Below are 27109 nucleotides of genomic sequence, written 5' to 3' on the forward strand. Positions count from 1 at the left end.
TTCTCGAAGAAGATTATTTTATTATCACTCACGCTTACAGGAAACGTCTCTCAAACATGATCAGACATTCTATTACTGCTACAGCAACAGACGTGTTATGCTCTTAAATTACTTTGCTACAAAAAGAAAACATTTCTCTGATATAAATGTGACAATTATGGAAGAAAAAATTAAAAAGACTAAAACGCCCAAATAGCGGGAATAAAATAAATAACTAATACGGACACGGGCAAGACAGTGGTTTGATCCAAAGCAGTTCAAGTCATTCAAATATTATTTCTAGCTCTTTTCTGTTTTTGTTGGACAGTTGGTTATGAAACACAGAGACTGCAGACCTGACGAAGAACATGTGAGCCAAACGGGTGATTAGAGGACTAAAACACAACAGATCCCACTACTGACATTTCACAGACGCAGCACACACACACACACACACACATCCCCATCATGTACCTTTACAAATATGTTTGTTATTGTGTGTACCTGAAGATCTGGGCTAACATACAGTATGAGGGAGAACTAACAGAACCGACAACCAATCACAATGCAACAAGAAACGTAATAAAAAAAGAGTAATAATTCTACTTTTATTCCAATTGTTTTGCAGGACGCACCACTAGAGAGAACCACTATTCTACTAAATGTAATTTCAAATATCAGTATGGGAATGACACCTTATCATAAGGCCGTAATGTGATTTGTTAATATAAAATGTGCTACTTTAAAAAATATGCAGGTCCCGTTCTTATTCATAATCGTAATCAATGGAATTAAATCTTGTCAAGCATTAGTTTTTGTTCATTTTTGAATAATTACACAGTGATTCGCAACACTACTGCCTAAACTGAGATGCTTTTAAAAAGAGGAAAGAGTTCAGAGTTCAGGAAGACTCAAAGAGAAGACGGTCAGAGGGTGAGGAAGGGTGGTGGGCACTCCTCTCACACGCACTGTTCATCCTAAAGCTCCAATTTCAACAGATATGACTTTAATTACTTTTAATAAAGTGATCTGACGCCTAAACGAAGCAGAGTTGGAAAACTCTTTTGTTGTTAAAAAATAAATAAAGTCGAACGAAAGCCGTTACCAAGATTTTTAAACGTAGAAATCGATCTCCTTGCTCCATCTGTAAAAAAAACCCCCCAAACAATGAATCTGCTGCTGCTGCCTGGCTCACTGGCTCACAGCAGCGTGGGGCCCTTAGTGGTGTAGTTCATGGAGGGGACGTCCCAGTGACCCTGAGGCTGGAGTGACGAAGCCGACGGGAGGCCCGGGTTCCAGTGGTTGATGTAGCTGGCCATGAGCAGAGTCAGCTCCAGTATCTGAGAGGGAACAGCAGACTGGGATTAATGGGCTTGCTCCCCCGGTTTTGGGGCGTGATTGTGTTTCATTTGATTCCTGGGAGCTGCAGGCCCAGAAAGTCAACTGACTCCGACTCCAAAAAACAGTACGAGCAACCGCACTGGGCAGTAATAAGAGCGCCTTAAAGCTCCTTTGAGATGCAAATAAAATGGAGCTAAACCTGTTTTCTCCATCACAGGTTCACTAAGTGGAATGATAACAGAACGGGCCTCATTATTCCCCCTCTTATCTACTTCATAGCCCTTCAACACCTTCAACAATCAGTCCCCGCACTCACATTAGCTGTACACGCACACACACCAGTGCCGCCATAGATAACCACGGGACAACCACACACACTTTCCTTGCGCATCCACAAATCAATCTGACTGAGCGTTTGTCCAGATGTGCAGAGTTTTTACCTTTGGTTTGGCCATAGCGAACACCAGCTTCTCCACGCTCTTCTTCCCGACGCCGGGCTCCCTCTGCTGGCTCGTGACCACCATGAAATCGTCACGGCAACCGCCAAAGGTAATCACAGACTGGTAGGAGTACGTGACCAGCGTGTGCTGAAAGGGAAAGCACGGGCCGGTGTGAAATGTGATGCGAAACGGACACACACACACACACACACACACCCACACACACAGAGCGTGTTCAGATGTTGCTGCCGCTCCCAGAATAGACCACACAACTCATCTGGGAAATCACTTTGGTTTAGGGGGCAAATTGAGTGTGAAGAAGCGTGACATAACATCCAACGTCTTATTGTGACTTTGTTTTATTTTTCTCTCTGAGCTACGCAGAGCACACGAGTGCCGCCGCCGCCGCCGCTGCCAGACCAGAGACGGAATGAACGGCATGGGCAGCTGAAAATTACAGGGGTCAAGCTAACATTGTCTACACGCCGGAGCTGCTGGATCAGAAGGTTGAGGGGGTCAAATCGGCCGTTGGTCTTTTTTCTTTTCCTGAGGGTTTCTGCCGTTTAAAACACCACAGGACAAAACATCATTCCAGATTTGGACTTAACAAACCTCGGCGGCTGCGGCTGTGACTTGCTGTGTTTCAACATTCCTTGGAACGAGACTGATCAGAGACGGTCTACGTAGATGAAGATCGTCACTCAACATATTTTAGAAACTCACCATGGTGTAGTCCAGCACACACAGTCCGTCCTCATTGACTGCCAACCACACCTGGCTCTGTTCAACAGGAGACGGAGGGACAGGCTGTGGACGAGGGACAGAAAGAAAGGACATAAGCAACCAGGGCAATCATGGAGGACAGGCAGACACCTTACACCATAATGAGCACAGTGGTGTAATCTGTAACCTGGATAAGACTACAGCTTCCTTTCTGGGTCCAGCACAAAAGAGGGGAAAACAAAAAGTGTGTATCTGATTACGTTTCTGAAGCATAATGGGTGTTTTCTATCAGAGGGTTTGAATTAATCGCAAAACAAAGAGCTTTACCTTGGCACTGAACAGCTTGGCTCCAAACAGAGGCCATTTCCGAGCCACGGTTAAGTATATTCTCACACACTCGGATGCACTGCACCCACGTAGCATAGACCACTTAGTGGCCAGACGCTCAGTCACGTCTCTGAGGAGAGGAAAGGAACGAAGGAGAAGGATTGAGGGACTGAATGATGGCTGCAGTGTTGATGTATGCTGACGGGCAACAATAACGTTTGTTATACCTGAGCTGCTCTGAGCTGCAGTCCTGTTTGTAGCGTTTGGGGTAGAAGCGTTCCAAAGCTTGCAGGAGAATCAGCTGAGATTTGGGTTGAGGAGATCCAGTGGGGGAGGAGGCACCTGGTCTGTCCAGATCACCATGTTCAACCTGCAGGAGGTGGGGAGAGAATGAATGAATCAAAGCGCAGGTACATTCAGCGCTGACTTGGCTTACAGACTCTGTGTGTGTGTGTGTGTGTGTGTGTATGTGTGTATGTGTGTGTGTGTGTGTGTGTGTGTGTGTGTATGTGTGTGTGTGTGTTTACAGACCTGGGCCATGAGGGCTGCCACCTCGAGGGCCAGCTCTTTGTTCACAGGGAAGTGGCCTTGCTGAACTTCATTGTTCACCTGGTAGGCCAGCAGGAGGCGCTCTCGCTCTGTCTCTCCTTTCACCTGCGACCGGAAACACAGCCTGGAAACGCACAAAGAAAGAAGAAGAATGGTCAGGCAGAGTTTGTTTAGTTTGCGCCACATTTGTAGTGCGGAAAATCTAAACCAGCTTCCAAAACCGAAATGAGCAGATCATCACATCAAGCTCTTTCACTGTGTGGTCAGTGCTTGGGTTTGAGGGCCTTTCTTTAGACAAATGTTTGCTTTGGATTTTGGCATTATCCCCTAACCACAAATACAAAATGCTTGGAGGATGTGTGTGTGTGTGATTGTGAGTATGTAAAAGCCCTCTTGGTTCGTCCACAGCATCTACCTGCTCTTGTATGTGAGACGGACAATCCGTGTCCCCTCGTTCTTCCCGGGGTGCAGCTCCTTCAGGGCCTGCTCCCACTTGGAAATGACATCACAGATCTACGGAAAAAGGAACATTCTTCATTATGAGGTTTGTCTCTGCCTATACAGTCATTTGAAACAGTTGAGTGACCCCCCCCCCCCCCCCACACACACACACACACTCTTACCTTGGCGGACGGCTGCAGGCAGTGCTCCAGGTCTTTACCAGAAGGATCGTCAGTAAACAAGGCAAAGCCAGAGAGCTGAGGCTTCCTCATTCCAATCCTCTGGTTCAGCGTGTTGAGGAACTCCTCCACTGTGGTGGAACCATCAAAACCAACCACCTGCAGAAGGAACACAAAGATCGGTGTGAGGACGTAGCTACGACCTTCTAAAGGCGATGTCACAGCGCGAGCAAGACGTGAGAAAGATGTGTGTGTGTGTGTGTGTGTTTGTAACCTGGTAGGTGTTGTTCATGAAGTGGACAGGGATGCTGAAGGGCAGTGAATGATGGTAAGGGTTCCTCAGCAGGATGGAGACGATCTCCATACGTGAGGGTTTGGCCTCGCGCTCGCCATTCTGCAGCGTCCTCTCCACAGACCTCTGGCAGTACACGGCATACTTCCCCACTTCACTCCTGCGTGTAGAAATGATCCACCAAAAACACTCTCACAAATGTTTACAGATATGAGAAATGCTTGTAGCCATCAGGCAGAGGGTCGGGGCTCACCGTGGGTCACCGTTGCGTTGTAGGTAGTGTCTCAAGTACCAGAGGAAGTGCTGCTGAGGGAGGAACAGAGCCACGCAGAGAGACAACAGCTGCCAGCACTGCAGGGAGGGACAGGAGACACGCTGATTTAACATCGACTTTCATCCAAGATTTTTTTGGGTTCTATTTTGTCTTGGCACCACGCTGACCTGTGTGAGGGAGTAGTTGTGCGGCGTCCTGCGGTTCGTCTGCTTGATGAGCTGACAGTACATCTCATTCTGCAGCTCCGGGTGGGTCAGGCACACTTGCAAAGCATTCTGGGCCAACGACATGTGGTATTCCACCGATGGCGACTCGACCAGCACGTTGATGAAGAGTTGGCAGGACTGAGGGACAGGATCAACGTACAGATATTAGTTTATTGAGGTTTATCTGGAGGAGGCGTAATGCCACAGAGCTACCAACAGGTGGAGACAAAGACACACCAAGAGGACAAAGGGGAAGCATTAAACTCATTCAGTCATCTTCCTCTGTCTTGTCAGATTGATTTGCTCGTCAAACAATTGAAACAAAGCGTAGACTTGAAGTGTGTCACCTCAATTAAATCTGCGTCTGTGAGTGTGTGTGTGTGTGTTTGGCTCTGCTTTTAAGGCTGGCTGGACAAAGAGGGAGACGATTCATTCAAGCTCCAGTCCTTTGACACAAGCCAAGCTCTGCTGCAGTCACTGAAGCGTGTGTGGGGCAGTGCGGGGGCCTTCTTGGTGGGCGCACTTTGGGTTTCAATCTTAAACTAAAAAGAGGGATGGGATCGTCCATTTCCTTCTCCTACAAGACAAACATCCCTTCATCCTGCCCTCTCCTGCTCTCCTTAGCCCTGATCCAATGTCTCCTCCCTCCTTCTCTTCCCTCTTATCCCTTGCTGCCACTTTCTGAGGGCTTTGACCTCCCATGTCTCTTCTGTAAAGGGGCTCCTTTCACTTCGGCTGTAAACCAAAGGAACGTTAGCCTCAATCAGAGCAGATAATCAAGGCCATTATCTCTCTTCCACACTTTTAATGAGAGGGAGGCCCTTGTCCGCCAGCCTTTGATCTGTTTTAGAGAAGAAGAGGGCCATGGAGCACATCCAGGAATAGGAGGGGATAAGGTGGGGGACAGACTAGGGTTAGGGACGGATGATTCCTTGAACAGACAGGAGACTCTCATAGGGAGAGACAGAAAAGGAAAGGAGGGCTTGGAGAAAGAGATAAAAGGATAGAATGGAACAAAGAGAGCGAGACAGAGGTGTAGGGGCCGACCTTGAAAAGTTTGAGTGCCTCCGTCTGCAGAGCTTCAGAGGGCAGAGTGGTGAGAGGGGAGTGCAGACCCTCCTTACAGAAGCTCAAGGCCTCGCTCTTCCATAAGGCCGATTCTGGGAAGACACACACACACACGCACACGCACACACACACGAACAAAGACTCAGCTTAAGTTTCAAAGCTTTTGTAACTCAACAGCTGATGGAAATCCACACACGGTGCACTGGTCGTAAACACCGTCTGCGCCGTGGATTAAGGTTTTCAGACATTCTGGCTCTAAATAACGTGTACAACGCTACCGACTGAAAATTACACCACTTATACCGGGACTTTACAGTAAACGATCCATCTACTGCATGTGACCAACGTTTACAAAGCTTAAGGCATGTCAACAACAGAATATGAAGTGTTGAGGGAAAATAGGGGGCTGGCAGCAGTGACAGAAAACTCAAGTACTGAAATGAATATCACCCTTAATATTCTTCTTCTCCCCAAAGAACATTTCTCATCATTTCACACAATACATTAATTTTAAATGAATTGTTTTAAAATAGTCTGACTGCGGAACGACTATGCTTAAATGGCAGCAGTCTCACCAACTAGCTAGCAAGACAGTTTGCCAGTTAACAGTTTAAGTTTAACGGCACATTTATATTTATTGTGAACGCCACATAGTGAATGTTGGGCCGTCAGGCTGTCAATGTTGACGTCTTGTTGTTTTTTAATTTGAAAACCTGGGTAACAACAAGAAGGCAATACTAGTTAATAGTGGCTTGTTTGTAGCGAGCTAGGTGAGGTGATACAGCAGCAAACAGTCTAGTTGCCCAATTGTCTATCTGTTTTCAAATTCATTCATTACCGAGTAAATAACTGGCTGTAGAATGTTGCGGTTGACTAATCAGACACGAGTACAAGAGACATATAATAACCAGGAGTATGGTAAAGTTATAATGTATCTGGAGTAGGTGTTGCATTTAGAAGCTACCTTCTACTTGTGTCATATTGCTTTGAAGTGAGGACATTTGAGGAAACTATGTAGAGTTAACGTACTGTTAACCTGCTTTATGTACTGTATCACATGGATCTCTCACCTGGGTCTCCCTCTGCATCGAGGAGTTTACCGATCAGCTGCTCACACTGGGTGCCCACCTTGAACGTAGCACTGCCTGCTGCCACAGTCAGGTGATACAGCCATGTGTCCTGTGGATGAAAATGATTACATATCACTGTACAAACTAAAATATGTAGCCTGAAATACACTAAAACAGAAACAAACCCATCAACTTCCTTACTCTTGCTACCTGATGCTAAATTAAACATTTGAATCCAGCACATACAGCTGATCCACCAATTTTTGGTCTGTGTCTCAGTACCTTCTCCTGCTTGGTGCCGATGAGCAAGTAAGTGGGGCTCTGGTCTCTGGGCTGGACCACTAAGGTGCAGTGGGAGGAAAGGAAACCTCGACTCCCAGCTTCATAGTCTTCATCTGAATCACAGGAGCGATCCACCTCCTGCACCGACGCCTCGCGCATCTGCAGCTGGCCGAGCGGCAACTAAGATATGAAAAGACAAACTCAGCAAACAGGAGACCCAAGTTGCTATGTGGGAAATCAAATGTGTTGTTTTGTTTAGATGCTTCGTGTGTGAACCTTGTCCTCCTGGTTCCGATAATAATAGAAGAGTTTGCCAATCAAAGAGCACCACACCAGCTTTGAGTGTCCATGTTTGACCTGAGACAGAAAGCAGAAAATAATGTCACAAATGATTATAAATGCAACATTACGATCTGGTGTTCTTGGATACAGGTTAGGACATTTTCTGCTTTGTCTGACCAGCAGATGTCCCAAGAGTCTACTGGTCTCTATGCAAATCACCTTAAAGCACTTTCAGGGTCCATATTAATAATCTGAATGTTGGAACAAGCCATGAGGGAACAGTTTTGGCTTCCAAAGCAAAGCTGAAGCGCCAATCAATTCCTGCCCCCTGACACCGGTCCATTCCCACTCTGAACCCCCCTGTTGCACTCCTGAGCGTCCTTCTGACCACGACTGCAGCTGATGATGATAATGCTAGATGACTTTCTGAGAGTTTTAGAAGTATGAATAGAGCGAATGATGTCACTGAGGGAGGCCCTCAGTACAAAGCCAGCTGTGCATCCCTGAAAGAGGTCACAGAGGCAAAGGGCCCCCCTCTCTGGGATCACGTCATAACCGGTATATCAAATTGGAAACACAGGAAGGTGGTAGGGGGGTGTAGGGGTATGACATCTCTGTGTGAGGCTGCCAATCATCTGTCAGAGTCTCATCACACACGCATATCAGATGCTGAAGCGTCTCAGTGCCCCTGTTCTAACCTCTCTGCCAGACCAACCTCGAATAAGGGAAATTCCCAGGGAGCCAAAGGAAGAATGAGCTCTCTCTCTGGCATTCCAGCAACTCTGGCCTTATAGCCGTGTCCCGACGTGAAGGAGTTTTCCAAGAATTTGCTTAAGAGCTCTCCGTCAAACCCTCCCCGCCCCAGTGACACACACATCTACAGCTTCTTGAATGACAAGTGATTAAGAGTAACAATGAAAGTTTGGGGACAAAGACAGAAATGGCAGGGAATTGCAGTAAAAGATATCAATAGAAGTCATTGTGAAATAAATTGAAAATCAAGGACATTGGAGAAAGAAGGCAGACGAAAATCTCCAAAATTTAAAATAAAAAGATTGAAATCAGATCAAATCAGCATATTATATTATACAGTATTAAGCAAAGGAAGGAAACTGAAAGAACCTGAAACTATAGTACAGACGGACACATTTTACAGAAAAACAATATTTCAACAATAATACAACAAGCAATATTCTATGTTAATTTCAAGTTGAAGGTAAAATCCAAATCTGCTGAATAAGCAGTCAGAGAAATGTGTTGTAAATAAATGAGTCTAAAATATCATAGTGGAGTGAAAGTACTAAAGCTGAAAATACATGATCATGACACATCACGACCTGTGGAATCTGACCTTTGTCAGCCAGCCTCTCACGGTGGGCTTTGCAGCAGTCTCCACGGTGACGGGGCTGCTGGCCTGGACTTTGAGAATGTTCTGCAGAACTCTGATCCACTCCTCTAGAATGTTGGGTGAGTCTGCGGTCAGATAGAAGGTCTTCTTCTCTGTAATCAACTGATTAGAAGAGGAGAGAAATATGGGAAAAATGCAAAGGCAATCTGAGTGAGATAGCATCATCATGTCAGAGGAGGAGATCAGAATCAGCTGCCACAGAGCCAGGAAACATTCCAGAGCAATGCTACACCTGATGTCATCTTAAGCTGATTCTCTGGTATGCAGAGCGAACGCTCTACTCTGATACAATGCTATTATAAGAGTCGTAGTATGTGTGTGAAATGCCGCTGTGTTTCCAGGTGCTGGTTTGTAGTCACAGAGCATCATGTCAGACAGACTTTTCCTTAATTGATAGCAAATACAATAAGGGAATTTTGTGCACATTATTGAGCCACTTACCTGAAATGTCTGTGCTCCTTCCCCACGTGCGATGCGACAGGACGAGTTCAGCTCAATCTGGCCCTGAGGCTTCCTGATCACATCACTCTGATGATACACACACACATGTACAAACAATTCATTTCTGCTCATATCTATACAAGAATGTTGATGGAACAAACGATACAGTGTCTACAAGTAACTGCAGTGCACATGAGTGCATTACACCTACATCTCTACCATCCAGCAGTTTTTCTTTGTATACACACACGCACACACACACATGTGACATGTGGCAAACTCACAGGAGATTTGTAGTAGAGGATCTCTCCATTCCTCAGGATGAACCAGCGGCGTTTCCAGGCTTTCACCTGGTTGCCCATCTTCAGAAGGTACCCAGACTTCTCCAGCATCTCCTACAGTGCAGACACACAACACAGATTGAACTCTTCACACACAACAACAGTTAAAGATACTAAAATTTAGCTGGACACTGGAGCATTTATTATTGCTCGACATGCAATATTGATTCTGGGTTTGTGTAGCAACAATTCAGCTATTAGAAATGATCACAGTAGACAAGAGAGAATGATCTTGATACAATGTAGAGATGAGAGTTGATTGATTTAAAAATAAGGTTGAATCGGTAGTGAAGAAAGTGATGTGTGTGGTGTGTTGAATTGTTTGTCCATCTTGTACAACTCAGAGACTCTTTCGTGCTGTTGTAATGTTCTCTAACCACAGGCTCAGAACATATCAATCAACCGGTGAATGCATTTTTCCCATTGTTTAACAGGATTATGTAGGGTTACAACTACATGTGCTTCCTTTGTTATCGTCTCAACCGCAGAGAGGAGTCACTCACAGGCCCTGTGCTCTCGCAGGAGTAGGAGGAAGTGCGCTGAACTTTGTGCTCCGGTTCAGAGTAGTCACTGTCCAGGGAATAGGCATCGGGAGGAATGGCATAGTCACTCTCTGAGCTAATGGAGGACATGGACACACCTGGAGCACAGCCAAATGACAAAGAAAACAAGAAATGAGACCTTAAGATTAGATTGTTAAAATGTTCTTAATTTACATTGGAAAAATGTGTAATTCTCGCCTCTCTTGACAGCACGTGGACTCCCGGGGACGCTGCCCTTCCTGTCAGGGCTCAGGGTGGAGGTCCGCAAACTGGCCAGAGAGCTGCTGTCATCCTCAGACCCAGAGTCATCATCCAGCAGAGGCACGCTGCTGATCTGAGTGGCTTTCTACAACACACACACACACACACACACACGCACACAAAGGAAAAGTAAGGACAAGCTCAAGCAAAAAAAGTACTTTTACTTCAATACCTTCAATCCTAAAGAGCATTTCTCTTACCCCTTTCAGTGTGGTATAAACAGGAACATTAATGTTCTTATAGATCAGCTGGGTGAATGGACCTGCTGCTGGATTCTGGGGTAAACTGGACCCTGCAACATACAGATGCAAAAATGTGAATGCGCCACTATGTTTAACTCCAAAAGTGAGCAGTTTAATTTGACAAGTTTGACAAAATGTCAAACAGTCTTTTGCAGAGAGAAAATAAAGCTTGCTCGTTGCATTTGTTTTGTCAGATCCCAAAACGAGCCGAGAGCCGATGCGCCTTGAGGCACAGACATGGGAGGAAGCAGAAGGAAGCCGAGCAAGCTCCGGCTTAATCCTCAGCAGCCACTTGGCAGTCAGTTTCGTATACCTGGCAGTCAGTGAATTTGATATTCTGAGTGCTGTCAAAGCTCACTGTCTGCATCCTGACAACATGGAAAGAAGGAACAGCCGTAATTACAACTGGGCCACGTCTCCTTTCATCGCAGCTGATTAAAAAGCAGCCGCTCCCTCTCCCCCTCCCCTCCACCCCGCCCGGGCTCCTCCTTGGCTCTTTGAGAAGAAGGATCTTAAAAGCCCACACCTGCACAGGTGCCTGGGAGCCGCGAGGGAAGAGGAAGTGACATGAAAGGCAGCAACGACAGATCCAAACAGACCATGCTCACCCCCCACAGGAGCTTCAGTATCAGTTGAATGACATGTCAATTTACAGCGCCGACTCTCCTTCCACACAGCAACCACAAGCAACCATGCATCATTAACACACACACACTCACACACAGACACAGACACAGACTGAACTTTAAAGAAACTCGTCTCAGTGCTCCTCAGGCCATTAGAGTGAATATATTTACGTGTTTTGACTTCAGGGGACAGAAATGTGACCCTCACCTCGTCCGGGGCCCCTGGCTCCCGGAACGGCCTCCGACACCCTCATTCCTGACTTAGCCACAGCGTAGATCCGACTCTCCTGCAGGGAGGCAAATTCAACACAATTCCATAAGTTATTAAATATTACAACATTTTGGTTTCGGGGACCTTTTTGTCCCATTATTTAATCTTTGGATGATTGATAGATGCATATTAGTCATTGAAGTGATGATGAAAGTTTGCATAGAATTGATTTGTTGTGATTTGTTGTTGGTGAAAAATCATCTCTACAAAGTTAGAAGTCTCAAAGAACTTCATCTGACAAAATTGCTCCTCACCCAAGAAGGGAAGCGATGTAAGGGAGGAGTTGGTGGTTTCAAAACATCTGGATCCAACCGCTCCAGTTCCTCCGCAAGCCCTACAAATGAGACCCCATCCCGCGGTGGCTCGTCTGATCCCGGCCCCTCCACCACCCCGTCCATGCTGTCTGAAAGTCCGTCGTCAATGTCCGTCTCTTCCACGAGCTGGGAGAAGGGCGAGGTGACAGAGCTGGTGCTCCTCAGGGTGGAGGAGTTGGAGGGAGGAGTCATGATGTCTATGTTGACATTAAGGTGGTGAAGTCTGTCCAGGCTGGGCTGTGGCTGGCTGTAGTGCTTCTTGACCAGCTGGATGCTGTCCCTGGGCGTCAGAGGTGTCCGTACTTTAGGTAACGTCATGCTGGTGCCTGACTGGTGAAGCAGAGCCTGGGCAGGATTGGGGAAGGGGTTGTTGGTGGAGGGAGAGCGCGACAGGAGGGGGCTTTTGGGTGTTATTCTGATCGGTGATTCTGGTGTGCTTGGTCCGTGGGCCATCTCGTAGGCAGAGGACGAAGAGGAAGAGGAGGACGAGGAGTGAAGACAGTGGGAGCGGAACTTGCTGCTAAGGTCATCGGAGGAGTGGTCTCTGTCTGATCCCCCTGACCGACCCTCTGGGTCCACTGGGAGCTCTGGACCACTGTTACTGGAACCGTCCCTGCACCGACCCTGAGAGAGAACATCGAGGGCTCCAAAGTCGCCCTGGCAAATCCCTTTACTGGACTGTTCAGGAGTCCTTTTCACATCTGGAGGCATAAGAACAGTCTGATTACCTTTAGCCAAACAGAAGAAAATACATTTAAGCAAGGGGCAATTGGAAAATAAATCAGAAGGACAAAAGTATTCTAAGAAAAACAATAAATACGCCAAGAACTTCATCATCTGCTACAGAGGCGAGCTATAGTCATATTATTTATGTGTGCTGAACATCATAACAAAGGTTAAGCTACAGACAGGAGATCTCTCCACCCTTTCCGGTCCTATCCGGTCATGTGATCAGCCCAAAAGCTTCCTTCTGCCCATCTCCAGATAATAGGAATTAAGAGCAGCACACCTGTTGGTGAGGTCTTAATATTAGAGGCGACCCCACGGGTTCCTGGCTGTCTCCAGCTGTCATCCTGGGCAGGTGGCGTGTCGGGGCAGCTGGGAGGAAAGAGCGGGCTGTTGGGCACCAGGTGGGTGTCTATTACAGGGGAGGTGATGGGAGAGGCAGAGGATGCAGGCTTCTCTAGGAGAACTGGAGGAAGAAGAGGAAGACGTTGTGTGTTTTCAGATCTCTATTACTACTACTACTACTACTATTCACTTGCTTTGTTCTGAATCGGGGCATAAACAGTTTCAGCATTGGCCCGGTTTGGTCTGCGGTGGTCTGTGTGTTGTGTAACTGTAATATCTGACAAAGACAGAACGTAGGAGTGTGTTCACCTTGTAGTTTGTCCTGTAGCAGCATAATCTGCTCCGTCTGCCTCAGGTTGGCCAGTTTCAGCTGCTGGTTCTCTTGCTCCATCTGCAACAAAACATACAATTAACTGTCACATAAAACTCCAGGCAGCTATAACATAGACACAGTCATGCAGTTTGGGTTATTTTTGTTGATTTAAACTCAATATACTAGAAGAAAAAGTAATACGCCCCTTTGAGCTTTTTATTGTACAATTTCAAAACATCCCAGGTCAGCACAGATAAACAGACGGATGAGTGGGTGAGTGTGTAAACAGTATGATGACACACCATCAGTCGAAAGTCGTCTTCTTACTGCAAAAAATGTCTCTCATTGAGTCAGACTTCATCTCTGCATGTCTCAGCTTACCTCTTTGAGCTTGAAGGTGACCCAGTCTTTAATCTTGGCCGCCTTCTCCTCAATGATTTTTGCCTCCTGGGCTCTGACTAATATCTGGAGTCAAAGAAAACAGAGTTTGTGGGTTATTATAAATACAAAAGTACCTTTCTGCTCCTTATCCGATGAATCTATCCGTACCTGTTTTTCCAGCTGCGTCTCCAATCTCTTAATCGCTGCATCTTTTTCTTGCACTTGGCTCGTCAGGTCCTGGTACTTTCTACACAGCGAACTCTCCGATTCGCTGGTTTGTATGTTTGCAGATTTCAGCTTCTCCTCCATGACCTGGATCTGAAAATGCACATTTAAGATACGTGGTAGGGGTACGCAGGCACGTGAACTGACAGACACGAGACAAAGCCCAGAGAAAAACACAGAGAGGATTCATGACGACAACTCTGACAGGGAAAAGCTCTCTAAGCTCTCAGGTATTTGTTGTTTTTGAAGAAAGGGCACCAGCAAATTACCACCTATGGAGAACACCTGGAACAGCCAGTAATGACAGCAAATTACTGATTAAAGCCGACAGCGCAGACAGAGTGTGTGTGACATGTATAGAGTTTCTTATTTTTCAAGCACACCATGAAACCACACACCTTCTTTTGTCAGCTACAAGCAAAACCTGGCTCATATTTACAGGCCGAGGCGTCCCACAAGACACATTTTATCCGATTCAAGGTGTGCGTGTGAGTGTGTGTGTGTGTGTGTGTGTGTGTGTGTGTGTGTGTGTGTGTGTCTCAAACTCTGGGATCACACATAAACAGATAGTACCTGTACCTGTTTCTCCGCATTCTCTGCTCGCTGGTCAGCCTCCGTCACCCTCTGCTCCAGCTCCAGCATCTGGGGAACGAGACAAAAGAGGTTACCATGGTTTCCCAGAGAGGTCAGCCGGGATGCTCTGGGAGGGGGGTGCGAGGAGGTTAAGAGTGGTCGCGGGAAAGCCCTGCGCTTCCGATGACAGTTTGAGGTGTCGGATTGCCTCCACCTCTACAATGGTTACATTTAATTGAAGACATGCCTGCAGCTCCGGCTCTGTCAGGACGACTACAGGTCCTGGCAAGACGTACGCCGCAATCTGCCACATGAAGCCTACACTTACACACATTACCAGGCATCTACACACACACACACACACACACACGCACGCACGCACGCACGCACGCACGCACGCACGCACACACACACACACACACACACACACACACACACACACACACACACACACACACACACACACACACACACACACACACACACACACACACACACACACACACACACACACACACACACACACACAACACAAATTCACAGACACCTTTAATCCTGTGTACAAAAGCTACTGCAGCATTTAAAAGATCAATGTTATAACCGGTGCTTGAGTGCCAAAGAGTTTTTTGGGGGGGCGTGAAATGGTTAAGGGCGATGCAAAGTCAGTAAAGGTGAAACGAGAGTCAAACATGAGCTGAGAGGGAGAAGGAGAGATAAAGAAAGAGCAAGAGAACAGCAAAGAGGGATTATCTCCTGTCAAATCAGATGTTTGAGGATTTCTCCAGGCACTTTGACCGCGGGGGAATGGTAACACACACACCAAGTGGCCTCTGAAGGAGCCGCACATCTTTCAAACCACTACCCCTGACCAAATAACGCTGCGATAGAGAACACTAATACACTCTTACTGACTATTGTGTGTGTGTGTGTGTGTGTGTGTGTGTGTGTGTGTGTGTGTGTGTGTAGAAGCTTGCGTCACCTTTTGTGCAAGCATGCATATGTATGCCCTCAAAGGCAAACACTGTCCATTGTCCATTCTGCAAGTATGTGCAAGTAACCTCTACCATAGCCACACACACACACACACACACACACACACACACACACACACAGAAAACAACCTTTCCCCCGAGCTCAGTGACCCAGTTGAAAGGAGAACAAACACACTAATGGATTCACTCTGCTTGAGAGACACAGTTGAATTCCTCTCATCGTCTTTGTTCCCTGTCCCTTTCTTTTTATTCCTCGCCCCCTCATTCCCAGAATCCACTCACGTTGACTTGAACGCTTCCCCACAATCCAGATTAACACTCACTAAAGCCAGAGTATATCAGAGGGGAGATGTGGGTGGTGGTTGCTGGTTAGTGGTTGGATGACTCTTCACCTCAAGGTCAAAAGCCCTTACCGTCAGTGAAAAGGCATTACTGAGCTGAAGCCGACGAGGAGTAAATAGTATTTATCCTCACTCCGAGAAACAGAAATAGCAGTAATCAAGGAAGAATGTCAGCGGAATACGGCCCAGAGGCTATAAAGTCGGGACAGATGTGCGAATTGGTCATCGACAAAAGCCGTCAGACAATTTAAGAGGCCGGGACATCCCATTAGGAGGGCAGGGGTCAGGAGGTGGAGGTGGGGCTGGACCTGGAATCATGTGATTGGACCTGGAGTCATAAATTTAACTCCATTTAAGTTGAAGTGTTGAGGTAGCAAGTTCTGCCATCTCACTTTAAGACACTTTCAGCTTTCATTTGACGGCTCACTAGGGTTAGTTACTCTGCGTGCACCTATAGCGTCTGATTATAGTGTTTACATGACGTTACATCAAGTTCTGAGCATAAGACTCTGCTATATAATGTAATCAAATACCTATTGACCAAAGCTTCTGACTGTGTGTGTGCCTTGTTGTCTTGGACCTGTCCAACAGGTGGATAAGCTTGCTGAGCCAGCGTGTGACAGCTATGTCAGCTATCCAGCATCTGTCAGGACACTTCTGCTGCCGAGGAAGCTGAAAATGTGCAGGAAGTCGTGTTTCATAAAGTATTAGAACCACGGGCAGCGCATGTTCGTCCAACATGCAATTGAGAACGACAGGATGATGGCAGGTCTTCAATTTAGAAATTACTATGAAATATTCGGGTTTGTTTTTGCAGAATCTATTTATTTCTGTCTAGTAAGTGGCGGAGTGGAGTGACGTGCCGCTCTGCTTTTAGTGTGGAATCCAGAGTGAGTAAGATAGTGTCCAGGGCAGAGAGGAGATAAGATGAGAGCAGATCATCTCCTCCACAGACAGCTTATAGCTCCGTCACAACCACGGATCTGCTTACTCTTACCACTTGTAACAAGCTGACAGACAGCAAAACACCCAACAAGTCATCTCGCCCAAGACTCTCAGACCATCAATACTGCTTTACTCCTACTGCTACATAGTTCTCCTCTCTATTTCTTGAGAGGGGTCTTACTGGATGTTCATTCCTTCTGATGGCAAACTTGTGACAAAAGCATGAAATGATGATCCCTCTTCAATCTTGTGTGGATTTAGCTGAACTTTACATTAAAGTTACGAATTAGACCTTTAATGTTCATGTTGAGCCGAACCCTGGTAGCTTTCAAATGCACAGATATCCACTAATCTGACAAAGAATTAGAGGCAAAATTAGTTTAAACTTCTACACCTCAAACACATGGATCACAATTTTCCTTTAGTAAAAACATGCAAGTTAGAGTTTCATAGTAAGAGCCAGGAAAAAGGTACAAACCCACCAGCCTTCCTTTACTTTAACCATTAACCTTTGTGGACAGCTGATGTTGGTAATTACTCCCAACTCAGTAATGAAATGTTCAACCAGCCTGAACCAGCCAGAACACATGAAGTGAGAGCAAATAAGAGAAAATGAGTTAAAAGTTGCCGAAAAATATCGAGACCACCAGCACTTTATTTGATACTGCACTCCAGTTAACCTGCAGTATGTGGTGACTGAATGACATCATTCATTGAATCATGAATCATGTTACAGATAGGGAGATGAAGGGCAAGGTGGGGGTGGGAGTGTGTGTGTGTGTGTGTGTGTGTGTGTGTGTGTGTGTGTGTGTGTGTGTGTGTGTGTGTGTGTGTTATCAGTGAGATAGCCCAGCATGAAGCAGGTGCTCGTGCATTAGTCCTCCTTCCACTAAAAACCTCCTGCAAACCATCTCCCAACACCAAACCTCACCAGTAAGCTGCCCTCTCACCTTCTCCTCTGACTCACGGGTAACACACAGGTCACAGCATCTTCTACACAACACAAAAAGCCCCCCCCCCCGACATGAAAAACCGTTGGGACTATTAAAGAGCAGATCCAAACAAAATCCCCTGGCGAACATAAATGTTTATACACACAAATCTGAACCCGCTGACCTTTCCAGAGTCTGGGCCAAATTATGCTTGTTTTGATCCTCGGGCCATGTGAGGCTTATGGTGGAGATTAATCTAATTCGTCTTGTATTAGATTAGCCACGTAATTAAATAGAAGTAGAGCACCACCCCAATTTAAAGATTCCTTTGTATTTGAGATGCCTATAGGTTAGTGAGAGACATGTGTGTAAAACCAGGGAACTAAAGGCCTCAGTTTGCTGGAGACAAAGTGTCAGCCGGGCAAACGGGAGACGGTTTGGGACACATCTGCACACCGTGATGTTCTCTACATGACGTTATTAGTAAGTGATCCATGTTTATTGTATATGATTTGTCGTGTCAGGTTTAAATGTATAGACACACACTACTTCTCTATTCAGTCCACATTCAAGACTCTTCCTGTCACCTTTCCACTCTACCAGGTCTTTCCTAGTGGACAGCTTCCAGATTTACGGACTATACTTGCTGACAACCATAACTGGTCTGGCCCAATCTACAGCAAAGCTTCTCTCTCTCTCTCTCTCTCTCTCTCTCTCTCTCTCTCTCTCTGCTCGGCCTCTGGAGATAAATGCCATGTCACAGGCAACAGCATCAACTTCTCTCTCTCTCGCTCGCTCGCTCGCTCTCTTTTTTTCATGTTTTTCCATACCAAAGTGGGTCAATGCGTAAAACACTCCTAACTTGGCAAGAGAGGAGATGAAGAGCGTGAAGCAGTCTTTCCAAACAGCAATAACATGACGGAATGGTAGTCACTCAGCACCCTTACCCTTCCCCCCCCACCCCCGACTCAGAAAAAAAACACACTCAGCAGCACGGGCCTCCACTTAAACTAAACCCCGCTCAGTGCCGTGTGTGTGTGTGTGTGTGAGTGCATGAGAGAGAGCGTGTGTTTTTATGAGCAACAGAGAGAGGGAGAGTAATTACTGAACCTTTAAAACTTGGAAATGAGGAGAAAAAGAACCTTTAATATCACCTTTTCACTTTTGAAGAAGTGAGAGTCGACAATACAGACACACTTGACATGAACACAACAAAATCACGTGTGCGCAACATTAGTGCATGTGTGTGTGTGTGTGTTGCATGGGCCCTCACGGAGGAGTCGGAGGTTCTGGCAGGAGACACAGCAGGGAGTCGTCCTGCTCTTATCAGCCACCGGGTTATGTTTGGACAGTAAACATCCTGCTGACTCAATGAATCTCTCTCTCTCTCTCTCTCTCTCTCTCTCTCTCTCTCTCTCTCTCTCTCTCTCTCTCTCTCTCTCTCTCTCTCTCTCTCGCTCCAGAATTAGAGAAGATACCGAGCGCACTAACAAAAGGACCTCAGAGGATCCTCACACTCACACTGCTATTTTGGTTCACTGGGTAATAAAGGGTCGCGCCGTTTTCAAAGCTGGAGGACGAGGAAACCACAGCTTTCTCCTTCTAAACCTACTTCTTCATCATTTAATCCAGGCACTTCCACTCTTTTACTGGGAAATCTCTAGAACTGAATCGGATCTCCTGATGACTGACTTTCCAAAGTGTCTGGTAGTGGAGTTTACAGCAGGCCACAGCCTTTACGAGCGTTTTGGCGGGTGCCTGGTGGTTCTTTCCCCCCCCCCCCCCGACTACTGGGGAACCGGCAGAAGCGATGAGTAAATTCTTAAATATTTTCTTCGGGTAGAAGCTGGAGCCCAGCTCTGATGACGCAGAATGAGTGGACCGAGTGTTTACCACAACAGCTGAGTAATCTCCTGTCTCACACAATCATACACACATGTATTTGAACTTATTGATGTTTACTCGTCCTTTGGTTTCGACGCGAACGTTACCAATGCAGGAAAGCATCCAAACGAGGGAAAGAGCTGAGGGAGCACGTTAGGCAGACTCAGGGACGTCTGGACTTCAGGACACATGTGTGGATCAGATGCATGTAATTGGCACATCAACAAAACACAAACATGGCATTATTTTAAAAAAAAAAGCTTAACCTTATCAGTATAACAAACACTTAAAAGAAAGAAATGTATAATAATAATATTTTTTGGTGGAATCTATCTACTTTTCATAGAGAATTTCACATTCATAAGAGCTATTTCTTCTTCTTGCCTTTCTTCATGGTTCATCATCAAGTTTACCTAATAAAGATTCTTCAAAATGCATGGTGGGGACGTTGTACTGTTGAAGTGAAAAGTCGCTGCTCGGATTTGGACTTATCATGGCGAAACTCGAGTCAGCACTTTGGGCAATGGCCTTTGAGCTTAGTTGAGGTCACCTGGGACTTAACATCTGGCATGTATAGGTGTTGTTTTAAACAGGACTCTATGACCAAAAACTCTTCGCCCAACGTGGGGCTCGAACCCACGACCCTGAGATTAAGAGTCTCATGCTCTACCGACTGAGCTAGCCGGGCATGCACAGAGCAGTAGCTGACCGGACTGAAATCGTGGCAGAGCAAATGTCGAGCCACCACACAAAGGAAAATGTTGAACAAAGCAGAACGAACCTGAGTCAATCCAATTAAAGCCACTCGTGTTCTTGTGATTTAAATCAACCCTGCTGCTTTCATTTTGTCCCCCTGCTGTTTGAATGAGCCCAGGACGACGGTTGTTGTATTAGACCACTAACGACGGGGAAGAGGAGCTGAGCCGCAAAGCAAAGCTCTCAATTTACTGGTGAAACTTTGCTCTGACCCTCACTTATGGTCGCGAGCTTGGAATAAAGCGGACGAGCCTTCAAATACTATTCAGGTTTGCCTGCTGGCTTTGCTCTATGCGTCTGTGGGGACAACGAGGATCTCAGCAATCTGGACAGAGGAGTTGCTGGAGACGCTTCATTTTCCATCTGACATGGAGGCACTATGGGGTTCCCCCCCAGAAAGGAGCTGGAGGTACTTTCAGAGCAACATGAAATGGATGTAAGGGGAGTATAGATCAATGACTTCTTAAGAGTTCAACAATGCTTCTCTCTCTCTCTCTCTCTCTCTCTCTCTCTCTCTCTCTCTTTCTTACCTTCTCCGCCAGCAGTTCTCGGATTTTTCCCGCCTGGAGCCGGAACCTCAGCAGCTGCATCTCTAAGGCGATGCAGCGTTTCTGCCAATCCACGCTGGCCGCGCCGACAGCTCCCACCCCGCCGCTCTCCAGCACGTCCGCCATGTCCAAAACCTCAGCGCTCTGTCTCTCCACACTCAGACTGGACCTAGAGACACAACACAACTGTTAATACTTGTGTGCTGTTAAAAATGAATACGAACTGCATCCTTCCCCTCAGCCATATTTCATATTTAACCTGATCTAAGAGGATAAGATTAGTGCAACCAAGCAAATGACACGTGTTATACCTCTGAGCAGGATATGCAAATGATCCTGCGATGGTATTTGCCGGAGCCGTCCAGCTTCTGGTTTCATTTACAGCACAAGAGGTGAAAAAAAAGCAGTTTAACCTCTAAAGTGCCTCCCACTGACCGCACTTCCCATGATTCATGATGGAAATGTGACTAAAGTGAACACTAAGGATGAGTTCACAGTGACATAGTTTAATCAATGCTTCCTCTCACTTTCTTTGTTGCTATGTGACACATAACCACACATACAGGTGCTCTGCAAACTCGAACTAGACAAACACACACACACACACACACACACACACACACGCACATGCACTACATTAACTCAAGCAATGTACTGTTATTTTGCAGGTTTGCAGCATGAGGTGTAGCATCTCTTAACATAGCTAAAGACGTGAAAATCTCTATAATTTGAGCAAGAAAAACAAATCTTCTTCCCATTTTTGGTAAAAGACCTCCAATGTTGAGCACTTGTGTTATTTCATTCCAGGACTTTCCGTATTTTACCTCACAGTCTCCAGAGAGAGATAACCAAAGCTTGAAAACCTTCCTTCCTGTTTCATTCGCAGTCTCTCCACATGCCCACACACATTGAACAAAACCTCAGCAGGGAGACTCGGTGTCAGCGGGGGACTCGGGGTTCATGCGTGCTACAAAGCAGGTCAGTGCTCTGCTTTCTCGCCAAATTACCTACTAACCTACAGTGCCTGGGTCTCTCCCTCTCTCCCCCTCCCCACCCACAGCTTCCCCCAGCCATGCAATCCCTTCTTAATTACAGGGCAGGAGTGAAACGGGATCCAGCTTGGTACAATAGTGTCTTTCTGCATGACAGTCCCATCACAACTGGAGAGGAGGAGGGGGCCTGTGAGCTCGCCTCAGCAAAGAAAGGAGGAAAGAATGTGCGAGAATGAATGAGCCCAGGGCTGAATGTGGGAAACTGGGGCGCTGAAGTTATTTTTACCTGAGAAGCATTGACTAGTGGCTATTTTTCCTCTGCTCATTCACAAAGGTTAAGGCCTAACAGCGTGCTCTCAATGAGACGTCTCATCATCTTCAGTTAAAAGTAAGCATGAGCTCCTCCGAAGTAATAAGACGCAAAAGGACCAATCACGGTGTTGAGAATGTGAATCGCAAGAAATATGAACTAAAAATGAACCGAGTGAAGTTTAAGGAAGTCTGGCGGTGACATTAAGAAAGGAAATAAGGTTGAAGTTATGCAGGGTTCAGACAGACAGACGCAGAGTGCAGCCAGACGCAGTCAGCAGAACAGCAGACGCTTAAAGTCCGGCAACTATAACTGCACCATGGCGCTCCCTGCAATTAGCATGCTCATAAATACAGGCCTAGCAAACAAATTACAGAAGTCGTGCACGCGGGGCCAACCGCTGCTCCCAGCGTGGCCAGTCAAGGTCTAGCTACTGGCCTCGACATCGCCCTCTCTCTCACTCTCTCACTCTCTCACTCTCTCTTTGGATCAAACTGGAGGGTATGAAGGTCAAGCAGAGACGGACGCCGGCATTGGGGATGAGGGGAAGTCAGTCAGCCTGGATGAGTCCGGTGGGGGGGCCAGCCCGGACAGAGGGGCCCGGGCCAGACCTTAGTCCACGAGCTGAAGCAGCTGGGCGCAAACAAGCCATTTGCTGGTTAGACACTCTCAGCACCGCCCTGCTAATTCTCCCCCTGAAAGCACCCGCAGCTTGTTGAACACAGAGTTACAGCTCATGCCGACAGCTCGCGCCAGGAACACAGCTCAATAATGATACGTGCAAATAATTAGTGTACTGGAACTGCTAACTAAATTGAATATAAAAGCGCTTGCGTGTAAAACAAACCCAACAACAGCAACGTCTCCAAAATGAGGTCATTTCACTGTGTGTGTGTGTGGGAGTAATGTAACCAGGATTTCAACTTTTGTTATAACAAATTCTTCCCTCCTTCTGGGTGAGCCTCACCCTCCATTGTGGGACTCACAGAACTGTTTTCCTTTGAGTCCACTACACAGATAAACATGATCCATTTCGTCAGTATTTTCTGTCATTTGCGAATTCAGATGGGAGGAAAAAAGACCTGGCAACACATTCAAGCTTTTCAGGATCAGCATAATAGATCCATAATAGCACAGTGGCCACCCAGAGCGAGCAGGGAGTGCGGGGGAGCTTGAAGCCCGGTACGGGGAGTCCTCTCCTGGCTACGGACAGACAGGAGGGACCCGAGAGTGTCTCTGCTTCCATCTAGCTGGGAGACCTTGGACATAGCCAGGGCCAGAGCAAACACTGGGGAAGACGACGGAATGGAAAAGCCACCACAAGGATCCCAGCAGGTTGCCATCTGCAGCCGACGACCGGGTTTGGAAAGTTTTCATGCAGAATGTGCGAAAAAACCAATCAGACATTGCCGTGCGCGATTGTTTGACTGACTTGATTTCACATCCTCAGATTAGTTAGTCAGGATTGAGTGTGTGTGCTGTTCCTTAGAGGCCGCAGTCAGCACAACGTAGAAGTCTCCAGTCAGTCCTTCCATTGACTACAGCCTCCTTAATCACTGCATATTCAAACACACACTCCCTGGCCAGTCGTAAGTCTTCAGCGCTCGCTCACTAAAGCCCTCGGATGGAGATACACACACTTGCACGCTCACTTACACACACAGGCACACACACAGAAATAGATTGGAAACAGACACGTGTGGACGCAGACTTGCATGTGCACACATACACACAAGCACACACACGCACTACTGCTGAGCATGCAGCTGTGGTGATGTCAGTGATTAGGGTGGTTCGGTGATATCATCCCCACCAGACATTTCAAATCCCCGCTGTTGTTGTCTCTGTTGAGATCCAACTGGCTTCCCCCATTTTGGCATCTCTCCCCCAAATTGCTCCCATCAGGCGGCGGCACAGGAGCACGCGTGTAAATCTGGGTCACCCGGCTGCAGATTCGTGTCAGCACCGCAGATCTCTCTTTGTGCGCGGAAAAGAGACAAAGACAAATGAGCTGAGAGCTCGAGGAGTCAAGTAGAGTTAGCTCAACATTGGCTTATCTCCTCCTTGGTGGATCCATATGTTTCACAGAGGGGACCCCCGCCTCCTCCTCCTCCCACTCCCACTCAGTCACATGGGCCTCAGAAGTTTGTTTGAATTAGTGGCTCACTTTTTTGGTACCATTTTAAAACCAACAATGCGGCGAATTGCTATAAATAATGGGGAACCTTATAAATAACGCGAACCTTTGACACTAATTTTGGGGTAGAAGGTTTGTGTTACTGATGCATGAGCTGATTTATTTATTGTTATTGTATTTGTCAAATTAGATATTTATTACACAACTACACCTCGTCTTCAACCTCCACTACATCACCTTCCTGGTCCCCTCCCTCACATCCTCATCGCCTTCTCCCTCCCCTCATCTCCAACTCCTTCCCTCCTCCCTTCCTTCCATCCTTCCTTCCTTCCTTCCTTCCTCCCCCTCTCTTCCGACCTACCCTCAGTGCAGGTTAATGACAGGCCTCAGCACACTGACCACACTCATCATCAGTCTCAGCCTTAAACACAGGCCCTGACATTCCTCTGCACTGTAGGTGTAAACATTTATCTCCTTAGCTCTCCTCCTGTCCTCACACACTTCCAGTCTTGAACTTGCTGGCTGTGACTTTGAAGAATGGCATGAATAACAGTAAGAGACACCTCAAACTGTATAATGTAAGAACATAATACACACCCTCCGTCCATATATCAGCCTGGAGAAGGTGCTAAATAACAGCTATGTCTATAATGAAGGAGTCAGACTGAGTTATGGAGCAGCGTGGACCATCAGGATTCAATCAGGATTCCTTTCCAGATGGATAGAAAAGAAACTGTGGATGTGTGGATGTGTGTGTGTGTGTGTGGAATAAATGCGCACGCACTTTTCCCCTAAAGCCATACAAACATAACAAACCAGGTGTTGTTTCTTCTTCGTCTTCTTCCACTGCTTCTTCTTCTTCTTCTTCTTCTTCTTCTTCACCTCACGCTTAATCTTATCAAAGCCTTTATAAATACTATAGAATGTCATGTTGTGGTTTTGCAAGAGCAAGAGGTGGCTAAGAATTCGTCCCAAAAAAGGCCACAAGGAACAGGTGTGCCAGACGCGCACCGCTTGGTGGAATCGTAAAAGCGTCCGTCAGCAGAAAAGTTCAAGCAAACATGACACATTCCACTGAAATACGGTAGCTTTGTCGTGTTTTACTCTAAACAGCGTCTTGTTTGAGTTTCTGTCATTTAACATCAGCGATCATCGGTAGCAAAGTGTGAAATCTGCGCTCTTTACCTTGTGACTTTGTTGTCTCTTCGCCCTCCGTCGGCTCTATCCGCTTCACCTTCGCCGGCAAACCGTCTCACGTCCGCCGCATAACGTCTCCGCTCCGTCCCGCTCTCCGTCCCTCATTCATTCCTCATTCTTGTCCTTCCTTCCCACCCGTTGCCCCGTGTGTCCTCCCTTCTCCCCCGGCTTGTCTTTCGCTTTTCCTTCGGAGGCAGCAGAGTTTTGGAGTGGGACGCTGCCGCCGCGGAGCCCCATTCAACAGACTCATCCCATATTCCTTTAAAGGGCCCAATGCAGGATCAAATTTCTTCCTGCAGGAGTCAGGCCCCCTTGTGTGCAGGAGCAGCTCGGGATATTGCATTAAGGTCTGTCTGGCTCGGGTTTTCCCTCTTAGGATGTAAACACAAGCTTTGCAAAGAGTTCTTAGAGCTGTGGATGCATAAAGCTGCCTTAGACTTTTGCAGTAACAGGACCAGGTTATATTTTATGGGCCCACACATTGGAGAAATTAAGTAATTTGAGGCATCTATACCACCTTTCATTTATAATTCAAGAATTCAAGGGCCACCGTGAGTGAGCACACAGAGAGATCTCATTTCACTCCAACTTTTTAGGTTTAAGTAGCCTAATTATGTTTGTTCACTGGCGAGGCGTTCAGGCTACCCGGGCTTTTACTGGAATCAAAAGTTGTTAAAGCGAGGTGTGGAAGTTTAGTAATGAACCATTATCTGGGCTGTAAAGAATTGCAAGGGGATCATTGAGAAATGTTTGAGAATTTACCAACAAAACTCAAGTGTGCTCAAGTATCTGATGGCCTCTGTGAGCTCCGGTCCACGTCTCAAACTCGCATAAGGAATCTCTTAACTTCCAAATGTCAGGAATATTTCACAAGCTGCTTTAATCAGGGAGATAGTTTAGAAACAAATAGGGCCTAATCAAACAGACGGCCCTGTGGCCATGGTGGGGGAGATCGGTTTCCTCTTTGTGGTCTTCACACATCTTCATCTGGAACATTTTTAATGCAACTGACATTGTGGCATGTTACAACCAAATGAATATGTCTCAATAGACAAATAGGATGCCACACAGCAAACAAGAGATTCTGAAGTGTTCCAGTTTACTAATAAAAATACATATGTAGTTGTGATAAATAATGAAAACTTTACTTGAATGTTGCAAGTATGCAGTGGTGTGACACACCCTGCACACACACAATGCACAGAGTGCATGCAGAGAGAGAGAGAGCGAGAGAGAGAGAGAGAGAGAGAGAATGCACACAAATAACCGCAAGTATTCCTCAGCTGCTGGTCTGAGCAAAAACTGGACATGATGGAAATAAGATCACATGTTCACATAAATGCACTTAAGCGACGCCGCAGCAACCTCTCAGCACAACCCTCCACCACAGTGCCTCTGTGTATGTCTGCATGTATACAAGATCCTCAGTAGGCCTGCTTCTCTGCTAATGCGCTCTGCTCCGTTTTATTCTAAACACTCTTTCGTCTGCGTCCCAGGCCGGCGTTGGAATTAGCTCTGCCTTTTCCTGTCATGTAAGGCTGTTTAAAATTAGCTGCTGTCGTTTGAAGCCGCATGGAATAAACAATATTTAAATGTCATTCATTGCCTTTAGT

The 27109-nt window shown here is 46.5% G+C and overlaps 1 protein-coding gene and 1 non-coding gene across 2 annotated transcripts; both read right to left on the reverse strand.

Moving 5' to 3' along the window:
* On the reverse strand, window positions 1-25757 carry plekhh1 (pleckstrin homology domain containing, family H (with MyTH4 domain) member 1). The gene is made up of 30 exons (XM_076157319.1): window positions 25485-25757; window positions 20843-21023; window positions 14469-14531; window positions 13833-13982; window positions 13665-13748; window positions 13280-13361; window positions 12909-13091; window positions 11840-12600; window positions 11523-11601; window positions 10647-10738; window positions 10384-10531; window positions 10147-10283; window positions 9587-9697; window positions 9303-9389; window positions 8805-8963; window positions 7448-7528; window positions 7172-7351; window positions 6890-6998; window positions 5799-5911; window positions 4713-4889; window positions 4525-4622; window positions 4254-4431; window positions 3983-4138; window positions 3775-3872; window positions 3342-3483; window positions 3038-3180; window positions 2811-2940; window positions 2484-2567; window positions 1761-1907; window positions 1-1319 (listed from the first exon to the last, which is right to left on the reverse strand). The coding sequence occupies exons 2-30, from the start codon at window positions 20984-20986 to the stop codon at window positions 1179-1181; spliced, it is 4257 nt and encodes a 1418-aa protein (XP_076013434.1). The 5' UTR covers window positions 20987-21023; window positions 25485-25757; the 3' UTR covers window positions 1-1178.
* trnak-cuu (transfer RNA lysine (anticodon CUU)) lies at window positions 20172-20244 on the reverse strand. Its single transcript has one exon. It is a non-coding gene; the product is annotated as a tRNA-Lys (tRNA).
* Window positions 25758-27109: the final 1352 nt, after the last annotated feature.

Source organism: Genypterus blacodes, unplaced genomic scaffold, assembly GCF_046128005.1.
Source record: "Genypterus blacodes isolate CSIRO-AG114 ecotype Tasmania unplaced genomic scaffold, CSIRO-AGI_Gbla_v1 ptg000073l_1, whole genome shotgun sequence".
Lineage (NCBI taxonomy): Eukaryota > Metazoa > Chordata > Actinopteri > Ophidiiformes > Ophidiidae > Genypterus > Genypterus blacodes.